Genomic DNA, 17630 nt, shown 5'->3' with positions numbered 1-17630 from the left:
AAGTGAATTATTTTCTTTTAATTACAGCAACAATAACACCCCCTCCCCTGTCTTGGTCCTGTGTCCGACACGTGTCCGCCTGCGCTGCCCGGTGCTGCCCGGGCGGGAAGCCGCGAGCAGGGCGGCTGATGGAGGATGCGCGGGGGGACTGGGATGCTCCAGGGCTGGATGCGCCCCAGGGGAAAACCGCGAGAGAAAGGTTCAAAACTACGAGGGGCCGGCACCCGCTTTCTGCTCCGTCCAAGCCCATGCTTTGTCGGGCCTGGGTAAATCAGCAGGAAATAGACATGTCTCAGATTTGCTGAGCCAAAGGGCTCTGCGTTCTCTGCACGCCTGGATTCTACCTTTCTCTTAACAAAACAATACTGAAATGGAGATGTCCCAGCAAGGGCCCCCCGGGGGCTCTGCAGGATCCAGGTGTATCTGTGCAGACCCCACGCTGTCAGCAGCGCGGCCGTCGGACCCGTGGATGAGATGTGGCTCGGGCACCTGGGCAACTTGGCTCCACCTGAGGAGCCAGTGGGGCTCAGCTCTCTTGGCAGAAACTGGCGAAAAACTGTCCTACATCATCAGGCACTGAAGTTCCTGTGACACTGATGGCATTGGCATTTCCAGCGGAGCTGTGGCACTGCAGGGGGAAGGGGAGAGTAGGGTCACACGCTGCCACTACCATAACCTGGCTGCCAATTCTCCCGCAAAAATGCCCTTGCCCAACTGGTTGGGCATCTCCCACACTTGGATTTCTCCTGGGTAGTCACAGACCGTCCCTTGCCTTTTGTTTTGGAAGAGGTGTGGGGACCTCGGTGATGGCTGTTCCGAGATTGTCTGGGTTCCCTGGTTCCCATAGGTACTCCAGATGAGGAATTTGGGAGGCAAGAGGGAGGAAGTACCAGTGTAGATAAGGTAAAACTGAGGAAGCTGTTGTTAATCAATTTCCCTGATGTGCAAAGGAAAAACAAGACAACCAGTGAAGCTTAAATGCAACAAAATAAGAAATTCCACTTATTTTGGGAGCCTGCCAGGCTACTGATAGTGAGAGATAGGGAGGTGGTGCAGGGCACTGTGATTTTCACTCTGGGACCCCCATGAACTGTGGAGGGAATGGTGCTCTATCCAAACATCGTTGCTCAGGTAAGGGTCCCCAGGATTTTCCTACTTCAAAAAAACTATTAACCATAAAAATTCTGGATGTCCCTGTCACAAAGATAAACCAGACCTGTATTTTTAGCTACAGGTTTGTCCAGGCCGTGTTTAATGTTTAGTAGCCTGATTAATGCTGTGATAATTAACTAGGGTGTAGAACAATTTGTTTGCAGCATTAAGTGCAGTCACAGCACTGTTACATCCAAGATAACTTACTATGGGGGAGACTGTACACTGTCAGACAGAGCAAGCTGCAGAAATGCCCTCTCCTTCCACGTCCTGAGAGGTTTCCATACAGCTTTGGCTTAGCAAAAGGAAGCAATAAGTGCTTTAAAAACATAAAAGACCCCCAAACCTGAGTGGATTGTCTCAACACTGTCTCCTCCAGGGCTGTTTCCACACACTGCAGCATGTCTGACCTCTCCAGCACTGCCACAGTCCTCCATGGATTGAATTTCAACAGAAAGAAGCAGCTGACGACTTTTCTGCAAGAGTTTTTCAGACATGAGGCTTTTACATCAAGGCAGTCATCGTGAGCACAATCCCTGCTGCAAACCTGCCTTGGGGATGGGGACTCTCCCAAGGTGACAGCACTAGAGCCCACTGCCCAGTGAGCCTCTGGCACAGGTGTCCCTCTAAAATAAAAGGAGAAAGGAAAAGACAGTCATACAAGACAGAACAGCCAGGTCCACTCTCAGCAAGGCAATTCCTGCCTGACCTTGCAGGGTACTCAGCCCGTGATGCATAGTTGCTGTCCCACTCAGTATCAGCCAGATCTCCTTCATTAGCAGCAACAGGCTCCAAATACCTTCATGTTTTTATTACCTAGCTTTAGTGGTAATGCAACAATGGCAGAATATTGCAAACACCTGAAGGGTGTCTAATGAAAGAGAGGACTTGAAAGGAAAGCACTCCCATCCCTTCTCTCGGGGATTTAAAAGCTTTGGCCTCCTTCACTGGGGTGAGGATGGGCTTGGTACCTGGCAGGGGCAATTTTTGACTTCTCCAAGGGCCATGCAGTTTGTGCCCATGGGTCAAAGCTACCAGCATCCCTAAATTAAATTAGCCAAGGGCACCACACTGAGCAGCTGTTCACAGCGTTTGGTCTGTGCTTCGGTCTTGGAGCTGGACAAGGTGAATGCCAGAGGAAAGATCCCCTGTGTCCCCCTGGCCCTTTGCAGACCCTTGCTTGCAAGCAAGCCCAGGCGTCCCAGAGGACCTCCGTCCCTGGGTGCAGGGCGCCACGGGAGCGGGGGCTGCTGTGAGCCTGGTCGTGCCCATGCCGGCAGCCCTGCCTGCCTGCGGTGTTTATTTCATGTCTCGCAGCGTTAAATCATAGCAGACATGCAATTCGGGGAGCGTGAGGCTCCGTAATGGGCGGCCTCGGGCGCGTGATGGGGCCGGGGCCATCAGGCAGCTGTGCTGCCAGGGCTCCTTGCTGATGCTTTATTGTTTTTGACGCTCCAAACGCGCTCTGAAAGGCGAGCACTGGCAGCCTGAAGGAGAGCTGCTTCCCTCTCCTGCCCTCTCCGCACCGGCAAGCACCACAACTGAGGCCTCCCTCCCTGTTCCCACTGTGGTCCCCAACCTGGCTACAACACCCATCCTGTGCAGAGCCAAGCCATGTTCCTGCCATCCCTCAACAGCCCCCAGCACATTCTGTGGCATGGGGTGAGAGCTGCTGAAGGGATGTAGTGCAAAATGCCGCACACTCAGGACTAGGGCTGAGGTCAGGTTGGGATGAGGAGGGAATGCAGAGCATCACTTGTGCCATCACGTGTTGGGGGATCTTGTGCTTGTGCCCTTGTGCTCTCCCCGGCCTCTGAGATTGCTGCAGCTCTGGGCTAAATACCTGCTTACCCAGCTAGGGAACCTGCTCGCGGCGTGGCTGCTCTGGGAGAGAGGCCTGAGTGCCCATCCATCCCGGTGCAGAGATGCTGCCATGCCCGGCTGCAGCAGAGGCTGGACAGGACGTGGGACTGAGCTGTGGGAAGCCCCAGGCACTGAGCACTTCGATTCCCAGAAAAGCAATTACCGTGCAGCAGATTACAGGGCTAATAAAATCCCATTATACTATTTCGGAAAGTAAATCTGATCTGGGCGCTGCCGATTGATATCAGCCGTCCCACAAAATGTCCCGCAAGAGCCCCCTGTGTGCGCGCGTAACACGAGGCTACAGTAGATCACACTAATTAGATATCCAATAACAGGAGGGCTGATAGGAACTACATTAAAATCTCTTTAAGATGAAGTTGTAAAACCCGAGGGAGAAAATTCAGAGTTAATGATGCTGCGGCAGAGGCTCCACTGGAGCAGTCCCCGCCCCCTTGGCCTCATCCTGCCGGCTGCAGACGCAGGAGGCCGGGGGAGAGGGGGCAGAGCGGGGCACAGTCCCCAGCACCATGGTGGCGCTGCCCGTGATTTTCATTACCCAGATTCAATAAGGGGAGAGCGCTATGAGCTGCTGGCGCTCCCTGGGAGGTGACTTGCCAGCCACTAACGGAGCCGAGAAATCAAATTAGCCCCAGCTCTGCTCTCGCTCTCTCCCTGACACTGCTGTTGGCAGCCAAGGGGGAGTTCATCAGGGCCCTGCACTAATTCTTACCTCGTTTAAGTGACTCCATGCCGGCATCTGATGCAATTTGCTCTACGCCACTGCCTCAGGCTTTAGTCCCTGCCCGCCGCTTCCCCAGGATTTCCAGCAGCTGGCAGCTTTGGGGGGCACAGGCACCTGCAACACACACAAGCACAGCGTAGATGTACAGGACTACAGACTATTACAGAGGTTTAGGGTCGAGGGGGTGCTCCCCTGCCAGGCGGAGGGACACTGCCCAGCCCAAGGCTATGATGCTGTGACATGGAGGGATGAATATGCAGCCTGAGCAGGGCACCCACGCATGGGTGGACACAGAGGGCCTTTTGACTCAATTATACTTGACCGGGCTTTGCTTCTGGTCTTGTTTGCCCCAAGGCGTTTAATATTTTGGGAAACTGAAACCAGTAGAAAGCACTTCGTTTGCTGAAATTTACAGCAAATGCAAATTCTGCGGTGGAAACGGACCCCGGTGTAGGTGCAGGTCAGAGGGGTTGGGGGAAAGCTGCTGCCCCACACAGGGGTGCCAAGGGCTGGCTGCACATGCCGCTCCCAACTGCGACTCTCGGAGCCACTGTCAGTGGGACAGACGCACCTGCCGCAGGGTGCGGAGGGGAGCCGGTACAGCCAGAGCTCCCCTCTCCCCTGCTGAATGGAACCCCGCCCTGTGTCAGTACCACATCCCTGGACAGGCTCCCCTCTCTGCCTCTCAGAGGGTTTTCCCTGTCTTTTTAACTGCTGAGGATCTCCTGGCGCAGCCCTCCCTGTCACGCCGTCCTGCCCCCCACTGCCCATGGGCATGATGCTCGTACCCCAAAACCCTCTTTGCCACAAGCGGGCACCTGGGCAGAGGACGGGGAAGCTCTTTTGAGGCTGGGCGGGGGTGGGGGGATAGCTGGGTGGGCCCCACTCGCATCCTCCCAGCCTGAAACTTGATGCAGCGGGAGAGGCTGATCGCGAGATTAATTGGGCGTTCTCAAAAACCCGACGGCGGGGGGAAAGCCATACGAGTGCTGCCTGCCTCCCTGCTCCGCTCAGTCCTCCGCCGAGCTGGCGGCGGCTGGAGCCGGCGGATCCATGGTGCCCACGGCTCTCGGGGCGCTCCTGGCCCTGCTGCCGCTCGCCTCGACGCTACAGAGCCCAGGTAAGGTGAGGGACCCGTGGGCAGGGCTGGGGGGCTGAGAAAGAGCGGGGTGCTCCTGGCACGGAGCAGCACCTTCCCAGAGCCTGAGCTTTGCTGAGAGGCAGGCAAAGGCTGCTCTTGAGGGAAATCTTCACGCTATTGGGAAGTGACATAGCTGGGAGAAGCTGGGGCATGGGAGAGCTCCGGTGCAGAGCGTGAAGGTGCATCCTGCCTGGGTAACACTGGCAGCAAGGCAACGTAGCCTTAAAACCCACCGCTAGTCTGTGGGTTCATCACTGCGGGGTCTTGAGGTACTCTGGAGCTGTGCCGAGAGCCAGCCCTGAGGTCAGAGAGACACGTGGGGGTCTCCTGCCTGAGAGATGCTGCCTGAGCCCCCTGCCTGATGAAAGGCTTTCTCCAATGTAATGTTTAGTCCCTCGTAACCTAGAGCTGGGTTTTGGGCACGATGCTGTGCCTATAGTTTGTAATTGCAGCCCTGCGCAGTGCAAAATTGATGGCCAACATATTTCCTTGTTATTCCATTATTATTTTCTCATCTAACGTTACTGGGAAATAGCACAAAAATCCTTGAGCTGTTCTGCACCAGCCTGGCTGAAAGTGTTTAGCAGCTTAGTGACTCACATCTCTGGATAGGTAATGGAGCTCCTGTCACCCAAATCCCAAACCTTCTTCCACAATGAGCACATCAAAGGTGGCGGAAAAGGAGCGGGCAGAGTGATACTCTCACCCTAGCAATGCTGACCAGCAGGCAGGAAGGGCTGTGCAGACAGATCCCCAGGTGTTAGGGCTGTGCCAAGGCTGTGCCAGGGCTGTGCTAAGTTGCAGCAGGTGAGTTGCCATCACAACCCTGGCATACATTTGGGCTGGGCGGACCAGCACAGTGTCTGGAGCAGAGGCAAAGAGCATTTGAGGTGAACTCGGCCCAGTCCTTCCTCTGCAAAGTTACTTCCCTGCTGCCAGTGCATCCTGATGCAGATATGGATGGCACAGATGTGAGGAGAAGAAGGTGCAAGGAGGAGAGCAAGCGTGAGCCAGCTGCCACCAGCTGCAGCAGGAAAGGCCACTTGGCCCAAGCTGTGGTGATGGCAGTGCCTGTGTTTCCTTCCCTCACCCTAATTGCTGCCTCTCCTCCCATCTCACTGCCTCTGTTGGTTCATGCCTGCCTGCGTGAGCATCATGCACCTGGCTGGCTCCCCAGTATTACCACTTGTGAACAATGTCAGATGGGCTGAGGCTGCTGCTTTTTCTTTTCTTTTAGTTTAAAATACAGATTAAAATTCCCTTCCAGCAGCTTTTCCCAAGTTGCCATAGATCTATTCCAATTAGTCTCTTCCATTTTTCTGGAATTGGACTCTGAGGCTGGGTATGCTGCAGAGCACAGCCACAAGTGTAGCACTCTGCCCTGGCCCAGCCATGGCATTCCAGCTGCCTGGCAGTGAGGACATGGTGCTGAAAGCAATTTGCCCTTGGTTGATGCTGCTGGCGCCAGTGAAGGGGCAGTTTTCACTGGTGGCAAACACCAAGATACCTAATAAACTAATTCAGCATCCTGCTTCATCTCTAACCTTCACTGCTTCCACCTGCTGAGCAAAGAAATGCCCCTGGAGGGAGCAAATGGTATGAAACTTACCCAGGGGCAGCGTGTGGTTCCCTGCTCCTGCTGTCCTGGCACTTGTCCAGAGAGGTGAAGGCTGGCAGGTGTGCCCTCTGAGGCTGGGGAAGGTCACAGTGCTGATGACCTGCACAGCACAGGGTACCAGTAACACATTAGGTGATGGTTGTGGTGTCCAGGCTTGTTTCCCATCAGGATGCTCCTATTTAAGTGGGATGGGAAACCCCAACTGATAAGTGAGGGCTGGCAGCCGGCAGCATCCCGCAGTGCATGGCACACCCCAGGGTGATGGCAGCTGCTGACTCAGTGTGAGCAGCCTCCCTCACTGCCTCCCTTTCTCCCTCTGCTAAGCAGGTGCCCAGCACGGGGCCCGGATGCCGGAGCCCTCCAAGCCCGCCCTGCACCGCCTCTCCCACTTCCTCCTGGCTCACTACCAGAAGGGCACCCGGCCTGTGCGGGACTGGCGAACAACCACCAACGTGGCCATCGACCTGATGGTCTATGCCATCCTCAGTGTGGTGAGTCCTCTGCTCCCATTCCACGTGTCTGCAGGGAGGGGAATGGTGCCAGGTGTGCAGCATCCTCCCAGCATGCTCTGCCCGCATTCCAGAGTGCCAGTGCCCCCGTTCTGACACTGTTCTCATCTTCCCACAGGATGAGAAGAACCAGGTCCTGACCACTTACATCTGGTACAGACAGGTGAGTAGCCATGAAACCTCACCCTTCCTTGCTGGCACCCCTCAGGATCAAGCAGCCCCAAACCCCCATGTCTTCCTGTGGGAGAAGTGTGCAATCCTGCAGGAGAGCAGTGAGGGGAGCTCCCTCACATCCTGGGGGCTGGCAAGACCTCTGTAACACATGAACCTCAACGCTCAGCTTTCAAGCTCCCCGTTTTGCACTGTTGTGTGTTGTGCAAGCTGAAGGATAAGTCTTCCCTCCCTCCCAGTCTTGCTTGGTGTTGGCCTGGGGTCTGTGTGCTGGCAGAGTGGAAGGACCTCGCCCACCAAGTCCCGTTTCCATTGTCCCCAGCACTGGACAGATGAATTCCTCAAGTGGGACCCAGCTCACTTCGACAACTTGACGCAGATCTCCCTCCCTGTAGAGAGCATCTGGGTGCCCGACATCCTCATCAATGAGTTGTGAGTGCAGCCAAAGTCTCAAGGGAGATACACCGGGACTGGAACTCCCTCACCATGGGCACGTACTGTCCCATGCTTTGTATTCCTGGCACAGAGCTGGCAGCCCCCACATGGGGGAGCTGCAGATGGGGATTGGCTCGGCAGTTGGGCCATTTCCAATGCTGGCTAACCACAGCCATCGATAATTACCCTCACTGTGCTGGGGGTGAGATCCAGATATCAGGAGAAAGGCTTTGTGAAGACAGTACAATGCAAGGGCAGCTGCAGAGCTGCTGGCCCTTCCCATGGACCGATCTGGTGTCATTCCCACCCTGTGCGGATTTTGTTCCCAGTGCCCCCTGAGAGCTCTGGGACGATGTCACAGACACTTCTTGGGCTGGGAGAAGGGAGCAGTCTGGGCAGTGCAGAGGTAATGGTAGGCAGAAATGCCTGCAAGGATATTACTAAAAAAGCAGAACAGAGGGCAAATCCCTGGCTCTTGGGCAGTTCCCCCCTGAAATGCCACTTGGCAGAAGGAACACCTGCCCAGAGTGCTCTTCAGCCCACATCTCTGTCCCTCCTGCCCTCAGCGTGGATGTTGGAAAGTCCCCACACGTCCCCTACGTTTACGTCAGCCATCACGGGGAGGTGCAGAACCTCAAACCCATCCAGGTGATGACCGCCTGCAGCCTGGACATCTACAACTTCCCCTTCGACGTCCAGAACTGCTCTCTCACCTTCACCAGCTGGCTGCACCACGGTGAGTGCCGGGATGCCCACGGCTGGGGGACTCAGGGGAGCGGGCAGGCCCTCTGCTGGGCTGAAGCTCCGTGCAGAAGGCAACTCGTCCCTCTAGATGGCTCCAGCGGATCGGGGATGCCTGCAGGGAGGGCGGGCACGCAGCCCGGTGCGGAGGAGCCGGCAGTTGCCGGCGCTTTGGGCGGGGTACCCCCAATTCTCACTTCTCCTGCACCCCCCAGTTCGTGATATCAACCTCTCGCTGTGGCGTCAGCCGGAGCTCGTCAAATTCGACAGAAGCGTCTTCATGAACCAGGGCGAGTGGGAGCTGCTCTACGTCCTCAGCCACTTCCAGGAGTTCAGTGTCAAGAGCAGTGACAGCTACGCTGAGATGAAGTTCTATGTAAGAGCCTTTGGCCACTGTGTCTCTTGGGGATGTGGCACGAGGGAAGGGACTTGCCCCATCCCTGTTGCTGCTCTGTGCTGCAGCTCCTGCCTGCAGGTGGGAGGCTCCTGCGAGTGAGCCCTTCCTCTGCCCCACCTTAGTAGCTTCCACCACCCTCACCTGCCTTGGCAGAAAGCCACACCAGCTGAAGGCCTCGTTTCAACCCTTCACAGCCTTTTCTGTCTCTGTCCTGCAGGTAGTCATCAGGAGACGCCCCCTCTTCTACACCGTCAGCCTGCTGCTCCCCAGCATCTTCCTGATGATTATGGACATTGTGGGCTTCTACCTGCCTCCCCACAGTGGCGAGAGGGTCTCTTTCAAGATCACTCTCCTGCTGGGCTACTCGGTTTTCCTCATTATTGTATCCGACACGTTGCCAGCTACTGCCGTCGGCACCCCGTTGATAGGTACGGTGGTTCTGCCCACACGTCCAACTGCCACGGCAGTCATGGCAGGGACCACAGGGCCCTGAGAGTTGAGCAGGGAGGATTTGCTTGGGCCCGTGCTCTGTGCACGAGCCTTTGCAGGTCACTCACCTCACCGATGCCTCTGCAGGCATCTACTTTGTGGTGTGCATGGCGCTGCTTGTCATCAGCCTGACAGAGACCATCCTGATTGTGCGCCTGGTGCACAAGCAAGACCTGCAACCCCACGTCCCTGAGTGGGTGAAACGCCTGCTGCTGGAAAGAGCCACCATCCTGCTCTGTATCCGGGATAGGAAGAAATTCAGCCAAAGCAGGATGCAAAGCTTGGACACCTCTGGGCAGGTGGAGAACAATGACAGCACAGGTAAGGGTTGCACAGAGACGACCTGTGGGAACTGAAGGAGTCTAGGTGCTCTGCAGCCATCTACACCTACACAGCCATTCTTTGTTTGGTGAACTAGGTGCCTGGTCCACCCTCACCAATCCCAGTTCCCCATCTAAATAGCTTTTTCACATTTGCTTCTCTTCCTCCCTCAGCCAAGCTGACCCCCTATGCCTGTGAGGACCCTCGGGAGTGCGGGGCAGTGGGGGGCACGAGGTCTGCACTGGCCTTTGCTGGCCGGACAGAGGGCTCAGCAGCACTGCAGGAGGTCCTGCGTGAGACCACGGCTATCCGCCAGCTCCTGGAAAAACGGGAGGAATTCCGCGACGTCGCCCGTGAGTGGCTGCAAGTGGGCTACGTGTTGGATGTCCTGCTGTTCCGGGTGTACTTGGCAGCTGTCCTGGCTTACAGCATCACACTGGGCACCCTCTGGTCGGTGTGGAGGGATGCCTGAGCAGTGCCCATTGTTCAGGGCGGGAGACGGGGGAACCCACTCTGGCGGGTTCTCTCTGGCTCTGGCATTTGCCAGTGCCTGTCGACCCAGGCGGGCGCACCCCTCACGTCCCTCAGCTCCGCAGCGGGAAGGCGGAGCTGAGCAGGACCCCCCAGGACCCCACGACCCTGCCCAAACCTCACTCCATGCTTCCCCTGCCAACCCCCGGAGAGGCCCCGGCCCGCCCCGGCCACGGCCGCGGCTTCAGCACCGCGGACAGCGGCCCCGGCGCCCGGCCCGGCCGCCTCCCCACCCGGGGTCCCGGGGCACTTGGTGGGGTCCCCCTGCATCGGGGGATCCCCACCGCCCCAGGGCTCCCGCTGTCCCCGGCTCCCCTACCCACACCCCGGCTGCTGCCCTAACTCCCTACCCCGGGCCCCCGGGCACGCTTGCCCCGCAGATGCCCACCTTGCTTGTGCGCAGCGGTTTTAGCAGAGGGAGACCCAGGGTCCGGCCGCGGCCAAACCGGGATGGCAACGGGACTGACTCCGTGAGCACGCGGTGCTGGGGGAGATGCGCGGGGCAGGACTGCCATCACTGCTGCAGTAGGTCCCCAGCTCCTGCTGTCGATCTGCCCCTGCCAGGACAGAGGCATACGGCAAAGAGGAGCGGAAACTGCTGCAGATGCCCTAAGGGCCCATCTCATGCTGTAGGAGCATCTCTGCATATGGGCCTGCAGGTGATGGGGGACAGGTGGGTCGACACCACCTGGCTCTCATCCATCTGGTCTCAAACCCACCAGCTCCAGAGCAAGACTCCCACTCACCATCCCAGAGCCATCACCTGCAGGAAAACTTATCCCTGAGTGACGGGGCTGAGGACGGGTGGAGTGGGCTCCTGCCAGCGCCGGCCCGCACTAATGCGCTGATGGTCTGTAAGTGGCTGCCTATTGATGAGGTGTCCAGTTAAAGAGTTCGTGAGACACTAAATCAGCCCATTGATCCTGCTGAGATCGATGGTGCTACAGACCTGATCAGTGCAGCGGGCAATTAACACCCTCTGGAATGAGCTGCCTTCGTGTAACATCAAACGCTCCAACAGACAAATCCAATGGGGCCATTGACCCGGGTGTGCGATGCCACCCAGCCCATGTGTTTGATGAGGGTACTGGGCAGCAAGACTCCTGAGCCAGCCTTGCCATTCCTCTCCTGCCCACCGTGACCCCGATGTCCCCCAGGGCTGCACTGCAAGGTGCTCACTTGTGCTGCCATATCCCATGGAATGTTTGGTCCTTGTCCTCCCTGTGCTAGGAAGCCATCATGCACCCAACCTAACCCCCTCCGGCAGCTCAGCAGTCCTTTTCCCTGGAAGGACAGGCTGCCCATGCTGGAGGAAAGATAGATTCTCCCTTTGCCCTCTCGCTACTTTGGGAAGTGCGGCACGTGGGAAAAAGTTCCAGGCATCTCTCTGAAAGAAGCCTGCATTTTCCTCTTTAAAAAAAAAAAAAATCAATAAATCTGAATCTAATCTCCTAATAAAGGTTTAATGAGGACATAATGTTGATGGAACAGAACATTGTTGCAGCATAATCGCTCCCAGCTGCTGTGCAAGCGTGCACACAAAGGCCCGGTCCTACCGCGATTTCCCCGTTATTATAACAACGTCTTTGTGCCAAGCTGAGCGCCAGCGAGGGGCTTTGCCCCCCTTCTCCTGGGGCGCTGCAGCCCGCAGCTTGCCCACAGCAGGACCACCCCTGCTTGCCCAAACCTGGACCAAAGTTCCCCACCACTTGCCCAAGGCCTACCTGGGAGGCTGTGCTGGGGGGACTGGGGGAGGCAGGAGCACCATCGGGACCTTTGAATGGACGCGCAGCCCCTCAAACCTGCTGGGAAGTGCCGGGGCAGGGGATGAGCCTGGCCTTGACACTGGCACATGCCATCCATCCCTGGGAAAAGCTAAACTCTGCTCTGCACTTGGAGACTCCAGCCGTGCTGTAACAAATGTCTGGCAGCATGGCGAGGCCAAGGCCGGCGGCGGGCAGCAGGTACCGGGCACGGGCACGGCTGGGGGGTGCTGGCAGCACCCACTCGGCCCAGCTGCAGCCTGCGGTGCTGTGCTGTTTGCCACAGCACAAAAGGAGAGCAGGCGCTGCCGTTAATGTAGTCAGTAAATAAATAAAGGAGGGCTTAAGCTTAGTGTACAGCAATCAGTCGGGAACTACAGGATAATTAACGCAGCGGGGGGCCGGACGGCTCTGCAGGCAGGTTTAAATGAACGAGTTCACTTTCATTGAGGCAAACTTGCTCTGCTCCCTGGTGAGCCACATGGGCAGGCAGCAGCACAGGCAGCATGCTGCGGATGCTCCCTGCCCATGGGGACACTGACATTCCAGGGAGACCCCCCGCCCACTGGGGTTGGTTTGGGGATAGGACCTCCTCAATTTCCCCCGCAGAGCAGAAACTCCCCAACTCACCACTATGGGTACCCCCATGGCTCACCCCAAGCCGGTGGAACGCATCCTTCTTCCACCTCCTCCTCCTCCTCTTCCTCCTCCTCCTCTTGACGGGCACAGGAATGGGAGACAGCAGGCTGAGACAACGGAATTAACTTTATTGGTTGTTTTTTGTTTTCTAACTGCAGATTCAAGGTATACAACTGAACATTGCTATTTTCCTTATGAGACTTATAAATAAAAATACAAAAAATGTTCACTACAAAAAAATCTACTGTTAGTAGGATGTAAAAAATATTCTCTTTGCTATAGAAGGCACGAACTTCACTTAGTGACACATGGAGAGAAAAAAACCTGCAGCAGTATATTCTTTTTTTTTTTTTGTCTTTTTTTTTTTTCCTCTGTCAGAAACACTGAAGTCTTACAAAGAAATGCATCTGAATCTACACAGGACGAAGGCAGATGCGGAGAGCTGCAACTAGAAGACACCACAACTGGGTTTTTTTTTTTTTTTTCTTCTTTTTCTTTATTTTTCAGGAAACTTTTAGCTATCGGCATCTGTGGCTAGAGGACAGAAAGAGGACTTGCAAGCAGAACCGCAGGGGAGCGAACGGTGAGACAGGAAAAGTCGTACAAAAAATAGGGGCCAATAGATACTCTGAGAAAACCAAAGGGGAACTTGGGCACCTTCTGCGCCCGGGCTCAGAGAGGTGCTGAGGTAGACGGAACGAGGACAGCGACGGACCCGAACCACGAGCGGCAACACAGAGCAACGGGACGGGCAGGCGGGCGCTCACGACACTGACAACAAGCCAGGGGAGAGGGAGCCCGGGACCACGGGGCCCCGTGCGGCGCTTGGTCCTCACTGCTATGATACACATATATATACTTATATATATATATGGAGGGGTGGCGGGGGCTGCGCCACAGCCGACAGTGCGGGGACGTGTGCCCGGGATACAGCAGCATCACTCCAACGCTGACCCCAACACTGTTGCAGTGGGGGCTGTGTCTCTGAGGGAGAAGGATGGTGGGATGGAAGGGGAGGTTAAAGCAAAAAAAAAAAAAAAAAGCCACACGAGCTCGGCCACGTGCTCCATGGCACCTGTGTCTGGCAGCGCCAGGACACCACAGGGACCTGCCGTGCACACGCCAGAAATTGCAGCAACTTTCTGTGTGAAAGAACTGTTTTCTTTTTTTAATATTTTTTTCTGGTTTTTTTTTTTTTTCTTTTTTTCTTAGGCACAACAATTAAATGAGCCGTTCTCCACAGTCACATCCCGGATTGTACAGCAGCGGTGTCCACCCTGTGCAGAGCAGCAACGCTCCCATGCGCACGGGCACACGCACGTGCAAAGCCGGACTGGGGCACGAGGGAGGATGCTGCTCCCACAGCCGTATCCCTGCTTGGCACCAGGAGAGGTGGGAAGGGCGCCCCAAACCCAAAGGGGCCATCAGTGTCCCTCCAAACAGTATCCAGACACTGTCCCACCCCTCCCAGCTCCTTTTCCCCCCTTTTCACCCAAACGCAGCAAAACGACAAAAAAAGAGCCGCGGGATGGAACCACCAAGCCCGCGGCTGCGCAGGAGAAACACAACAAAAACGAACACAAGAGGTAGCTTCAGAACCAACACCCCCAGCCCCACAGGGCCAGGCAAAAAATACCAGTTTTGGTAAGGATAATGCACAACAGGAGGCTGGCAGGGACACCACTGCCCCACCACCTCTCCACGACCAATGCTGGGCACGTGGCTGGTGCACCCCAGCCATGCCACCCCCTGTTCCTCCCAAATCAATAAAAGCTCATGAGGTCACAAAAAAACGAGGTAATTTCAAGTAAAATGTGCTAAACGTGGAAATATTCCAAAAGAAAGTTCAAAAAAAACCCGAACAAAAAGCAAAAAAGCGGCGAGCAAAGCCGCCTGCCACTGGGCACCCCTTACTTGTGGGCTCCCGTAGCTGAGGGCTGGGCAAAAACCCCCACACTTGGCACCTTCCAGGTGCCTCAAATCAGCAGAAGGAAAGAGGATCCCTGCATTTAGAGTGATGCCACACACTAATAGCTCCAACACTGGTACTGACTGCACATCACCAAACCAACTGAATCTCCCCGGGGGGGCTTCACCCTTGCCCTGGAAGGCAGGGAAGGAGGGAGAAATGCATAGAGAGGTCTTTGGTCATGGGGAGAGCAGCAGCCTCCTGTGCCCCCCAAGCCCACCTGGACACCAAGCAGCACCTCAAGGCCGCCTGGCTCACAGTCGGCTCCCCGCCCCAAACACCCTCCTCTGGCCAGGATTCTCACACGACGCTCTTGCCAAAGCACTTGTGGCTCACAGGACACTGCTCTCCTGCCTGTCATGCTGCAGCCTGGGAGCGTGAGAACCTGCCAGAATGGTGCCCAAGCCCCACGTGGGAGCTCAGGTCCTCTGCAGGGCGTCCACGGCAGGGTCTATGCAGTGACAGAGGACACCAGGAATTAAAGCCTTCCCAGAGCACTAGCTGTACACACCCTTTCAGGGAAGCACCTCTTTCCTACATGGTCTTCCCAGCAGCACCAGTGGCCAATGCCAAGGGTGATGGAGGGCCTGGCTGGGGGTTGCAAGGGTGAAATCTGCCCTGCAGCAAGGGTGGAAGGGCAGCAGGCGCACGAGCGGCTGGGACAGCAGTGTGGGTGGGGCTGGGGAAGGGGCCGGTACGTCCCTTGCTCCGGCATGAGCTGCAGGATCCTTCCGGCGAGGAGAAATGAATGAGAACTGAAAACAAACAAGGCCATGGATGCTGCGGGTTCGGTGGGATTTTTTGCCCAGTCATCTGCCACTTGGCCCTGCTGCCCCTCTGCCTCCTCCCTTAGACATAGCAGAGGTAGAGATAGGTCTTCTCTATCCGCCAGTCGGTGGGGATCTCCTCTGGTTTGTGGCCCTTCATGTGCTTCTGCATGGCGGAGAGGCTGGGGCAGTACTCCAGGCAGATGGTGCACTGGTACGGGGAAGCGCCATTGTGGGTCCGAAGATGTTTGATCATGGCCGAGTAGTCCCGGGAGCGCTGGTGGCACAGCTTGCACTCGAAGGGCTTCTCGCCTGTGGGATGAAGGGATACAGGGATGTCAGTGGGGGCTCAGGGCCTCCAGGTGCTAATCAACTGCCCAGCATCGACGCTGCTGCAGTGGGCACAGCCGATAACCAAGCAATGCACAGCAGAAGTGATGTGACAATCGATCCCCTATTTACAATGGTTACATGCTGGCACATTCGGGGCTCGTTATCCCTGGCTGCCACCCTGGTCTGTATGCCAGCCCTTCCACCGAGGGACCGGTCTGTCATTGCCAGCCTCACCACAGACCCCCAGCATGTACCTGTGTGGACTCGGTAGTGGGTCTCCAGCTGGTGCTTGAGGCTGAACTTCTTGCCACAGCCGTTGCACTCATAGGGCTTCTCACCGGTGTGGATGCGCTTGTGGCCCTTGAGCGTGCTCTCGTCCCGGAAGCAGCTGCCACAGAACTCACACTCGTAGGGGTGGTCGCCTGCAAGCACATGTGGGGGTCAGGGCTGCCGTGACTGCTGTGCCACACCAAAACCAGCTACCCAGCCTCTTTACCGCAGGCAGCCTTTCTGGGGACAGAGCACCCCCAGTCTCCCCAGTGCAGTGCGCAGGTCCCTTCATGCCTTTACAGAGGGGATGCTCAGGTCCACGGCATGGTAGAGAGACAGAGCATTCTGCAACCCTCTCACCACAAATTTCCAGGTTTTTCACCCAGCAGCACCAGCACAGACCCAGCCCTGGGCATCTCCCACACTCCAGACCAGGCGGCTGATAAATGAACTCTGGTTTGGCACCAAAGGCAGAATGATTTGAAGGAAAGGTGAGGGCTCCAGCTACTTATTTATTACAGCCGCGAAGGCAAGGACAATAAAGATAGATTGATCGTCCGAGACTTTGTTCATGAATATTTAAATATTACTGATTTGTCTTGTCACTGTAATTACAATTTCTCTGTGCCGCATATCCTACAAGCACAGTTTATGGTAAAGAATGGCGAACTGTATTTCACTTGTCCTGCTGCAGATGTGCGGAGCTGCCAAGCGTGTAATGTTCCCCGCATTTCATACATTTTCTTCAGCTGTGAAGGCTTAAGTCATCCACAATGACCTACGTTTTTTCATTATCCCCGTGTCAAACTGCACTCGTGCCTGGGCATAAATTGTCCTTCTCGTTATATACTCACATGCCTGTGCTTTCGCTTCCTCTTTAAAATGATATTTTACTCTCTCCCCATTTGCCGCAGCCCAGTGCTGCGGCCCCTCACCCCCTCCTGCAGCTGCTGCCTGGGCACCTGTGGGGAGGAGGATGCTCGGGATGCAGTTCGGAGCCCCCCTCCAAAGGCAATGCAGGCGGTGCCTGGGGGCTGTTGTTGACTCTCCCCTCCCCATGGCCAGCTCCAAACTGCCACTTTAGCTTTTGATCCTACAGTCAAAGACTGCAATTTTTCAGCCAGAGGCAGCCAGCATTTCCACCCGCCCACTTTTCAGGAGAGCCTGAGCCCAGGGAGCACCCTGGCCCTGGGACAAGAGGGAGCATCCCGCAGCTGTGCAGGATGGCACCGCATGGCATGATTAAATGCTCCTAAAGCGCCGATGATCCCAGTGTTTTTTCACAGCCGGGAGCTCCTAAAGCGGCAGAGGTTGGGGTGGGACACGCGCAACGCGACCCGCAGCCCAGGTCACCGGATTACTGGCTATAAATAGCTCCAGCGCTCAGCATTAACATGCTTATCATCGACACAGAATTCCCGTTTCCCACACTGGAACCCCTAGCCCACGTGCGGGTCTGGCAGCTGCCAGCCACAGGCTGGACAGAGCGACCCTCTGTGACACCACCTGCACAACCCCCAGCAGCCACCTTTACATCCCTTTTGGAGACTGTGTGCATGCCCCCTGCCCGGCAAGAGAAAGAAGGGGCATCCCTGCTCAGCGTACGTTTTGTCCCCTGTCAGCAACAGCAGTGGTGTCAAGGAGGGCGCATGAGCCTCCCACCTGTGTGAGCAAAGCATGGGCGAGGAATGCTTCACCCAGGCAGCTGTGAAGATCCGTGACACTGGCTGTGATCCTGCACGCTCCTGCTCGTCCCTCAAGAATCAGCTCTTTCGG

General features: G+C 56.3%; 2 protein-coding genes across 5 annotated transcripts in view; one reads left to right on the top strand and one right to left on the bottom strand.

The window, feature by feature from the left end:
* The first annotated feature begins 4813 nt into the window (after window positions 1-4813).
* LOC136300915 (5-hydroxytryptamine receptor 3A-like) lies at window positions 4814-10078 on the top strand. 2 transcript variants are annotated; one of them, XM_066203654.1, is made up of 9 exons: window positions 4814-4880; window positions 6847-7010; window positions 7147-7191; window positions 7522-7631; window positions 8201-8370; window positions 8591-8751; window positions 8990-9200; window positions 9349-9582; window positions 9756-10078. In XM_066203654.1, the coding sequence occupies exons 1-9, from the start codon at window positions 4814-4816 to the stop codon at window positions 10052-10054; spliced, it is 1461 nt and encodes a 486-aa protein (XP_066059751.1). In that variant the 3' UTR covers window positions 10055-10078. The 2 variants fall into 2 exon arrangements, with proteins under 2 accessions (XP_066059751.1, XP_066059750.1); XM_066203653.1 differs by having other exon boundaries at window positions 6844-7010.
* Window positions 10079-12623: 2545 nt separating this feature from the next.
* Window positions 12624-17630, bottom strand: part of ZBTB16 (zinc finger and BTB domain containing 16) — a 54666-nt gene continuing 49659 nt past the window's right edge. For all 3 annotated transcript variants that reach the window (XM_066203320.1, XM_066203319.1, XM_066203318.1), the window contains 2 exons: window positions 15839-16006; window positions 12624-15563 (listed from right to left, as the gene is read on the bottom strand). In XM_066203320.1, coding sequence (XP_066059417.1) covers window positions 15334-15563; window positions 15839-16006 — 398 coding nt within the window. In that variant the 3' untranslated portion in view covers window positions 12624-15333. The remainder of the gene's footprint in view (window positions 15564-15838; window positions 16007-17630) is intronic.

The sequence above is a fragment of the Chamaea fasciata genome, unplaced genomic scaffold (assembly GCF_029207755.1).
Source record: "Chamaea fasciata isolate MVZ Bird 193981 ecotype frontalis unplaced genomic scaffold, bChaFas1.0.hap1 SCAF_24, whole genome shotgun sequence".
NCBI lineage: Eukaryota > Metazoa > Chordata > Aves > Passeriformes > Sylviidae > Chamaea > Chamaea fasciata.
Note: the sequence above shows the minus strand (reverse complement) of the source record. Positions and strands in the feature narration are given on the sequence as shown.

Excerpts from the sequence above, each read along its gene's own strand:
- LOC136300915 (XM_066203653.1), top strand. The coding sequence starts at position 4,814 with ATGGTGCCCACGGCTCTCGGGGCGCTCCTGGCCCTGCTGCCGCTCGCC. Across the intron at positions 8,752-8,989 it reads ACGCTGAGATGAAGTTCTAT|GTAGTCATCAGGAGACGCCC; the intron begins GTAAGAGCCTTT and ends TCTGTCCTGCAG. Across the intron at positions 9,201-9,348 it reads CGTCGGCACCCCGTTGATAG|GCATCTACTTTGTGGTGTGC; the intron begins GTACGGTGGTTC and ends ATGCCTCTGCAG.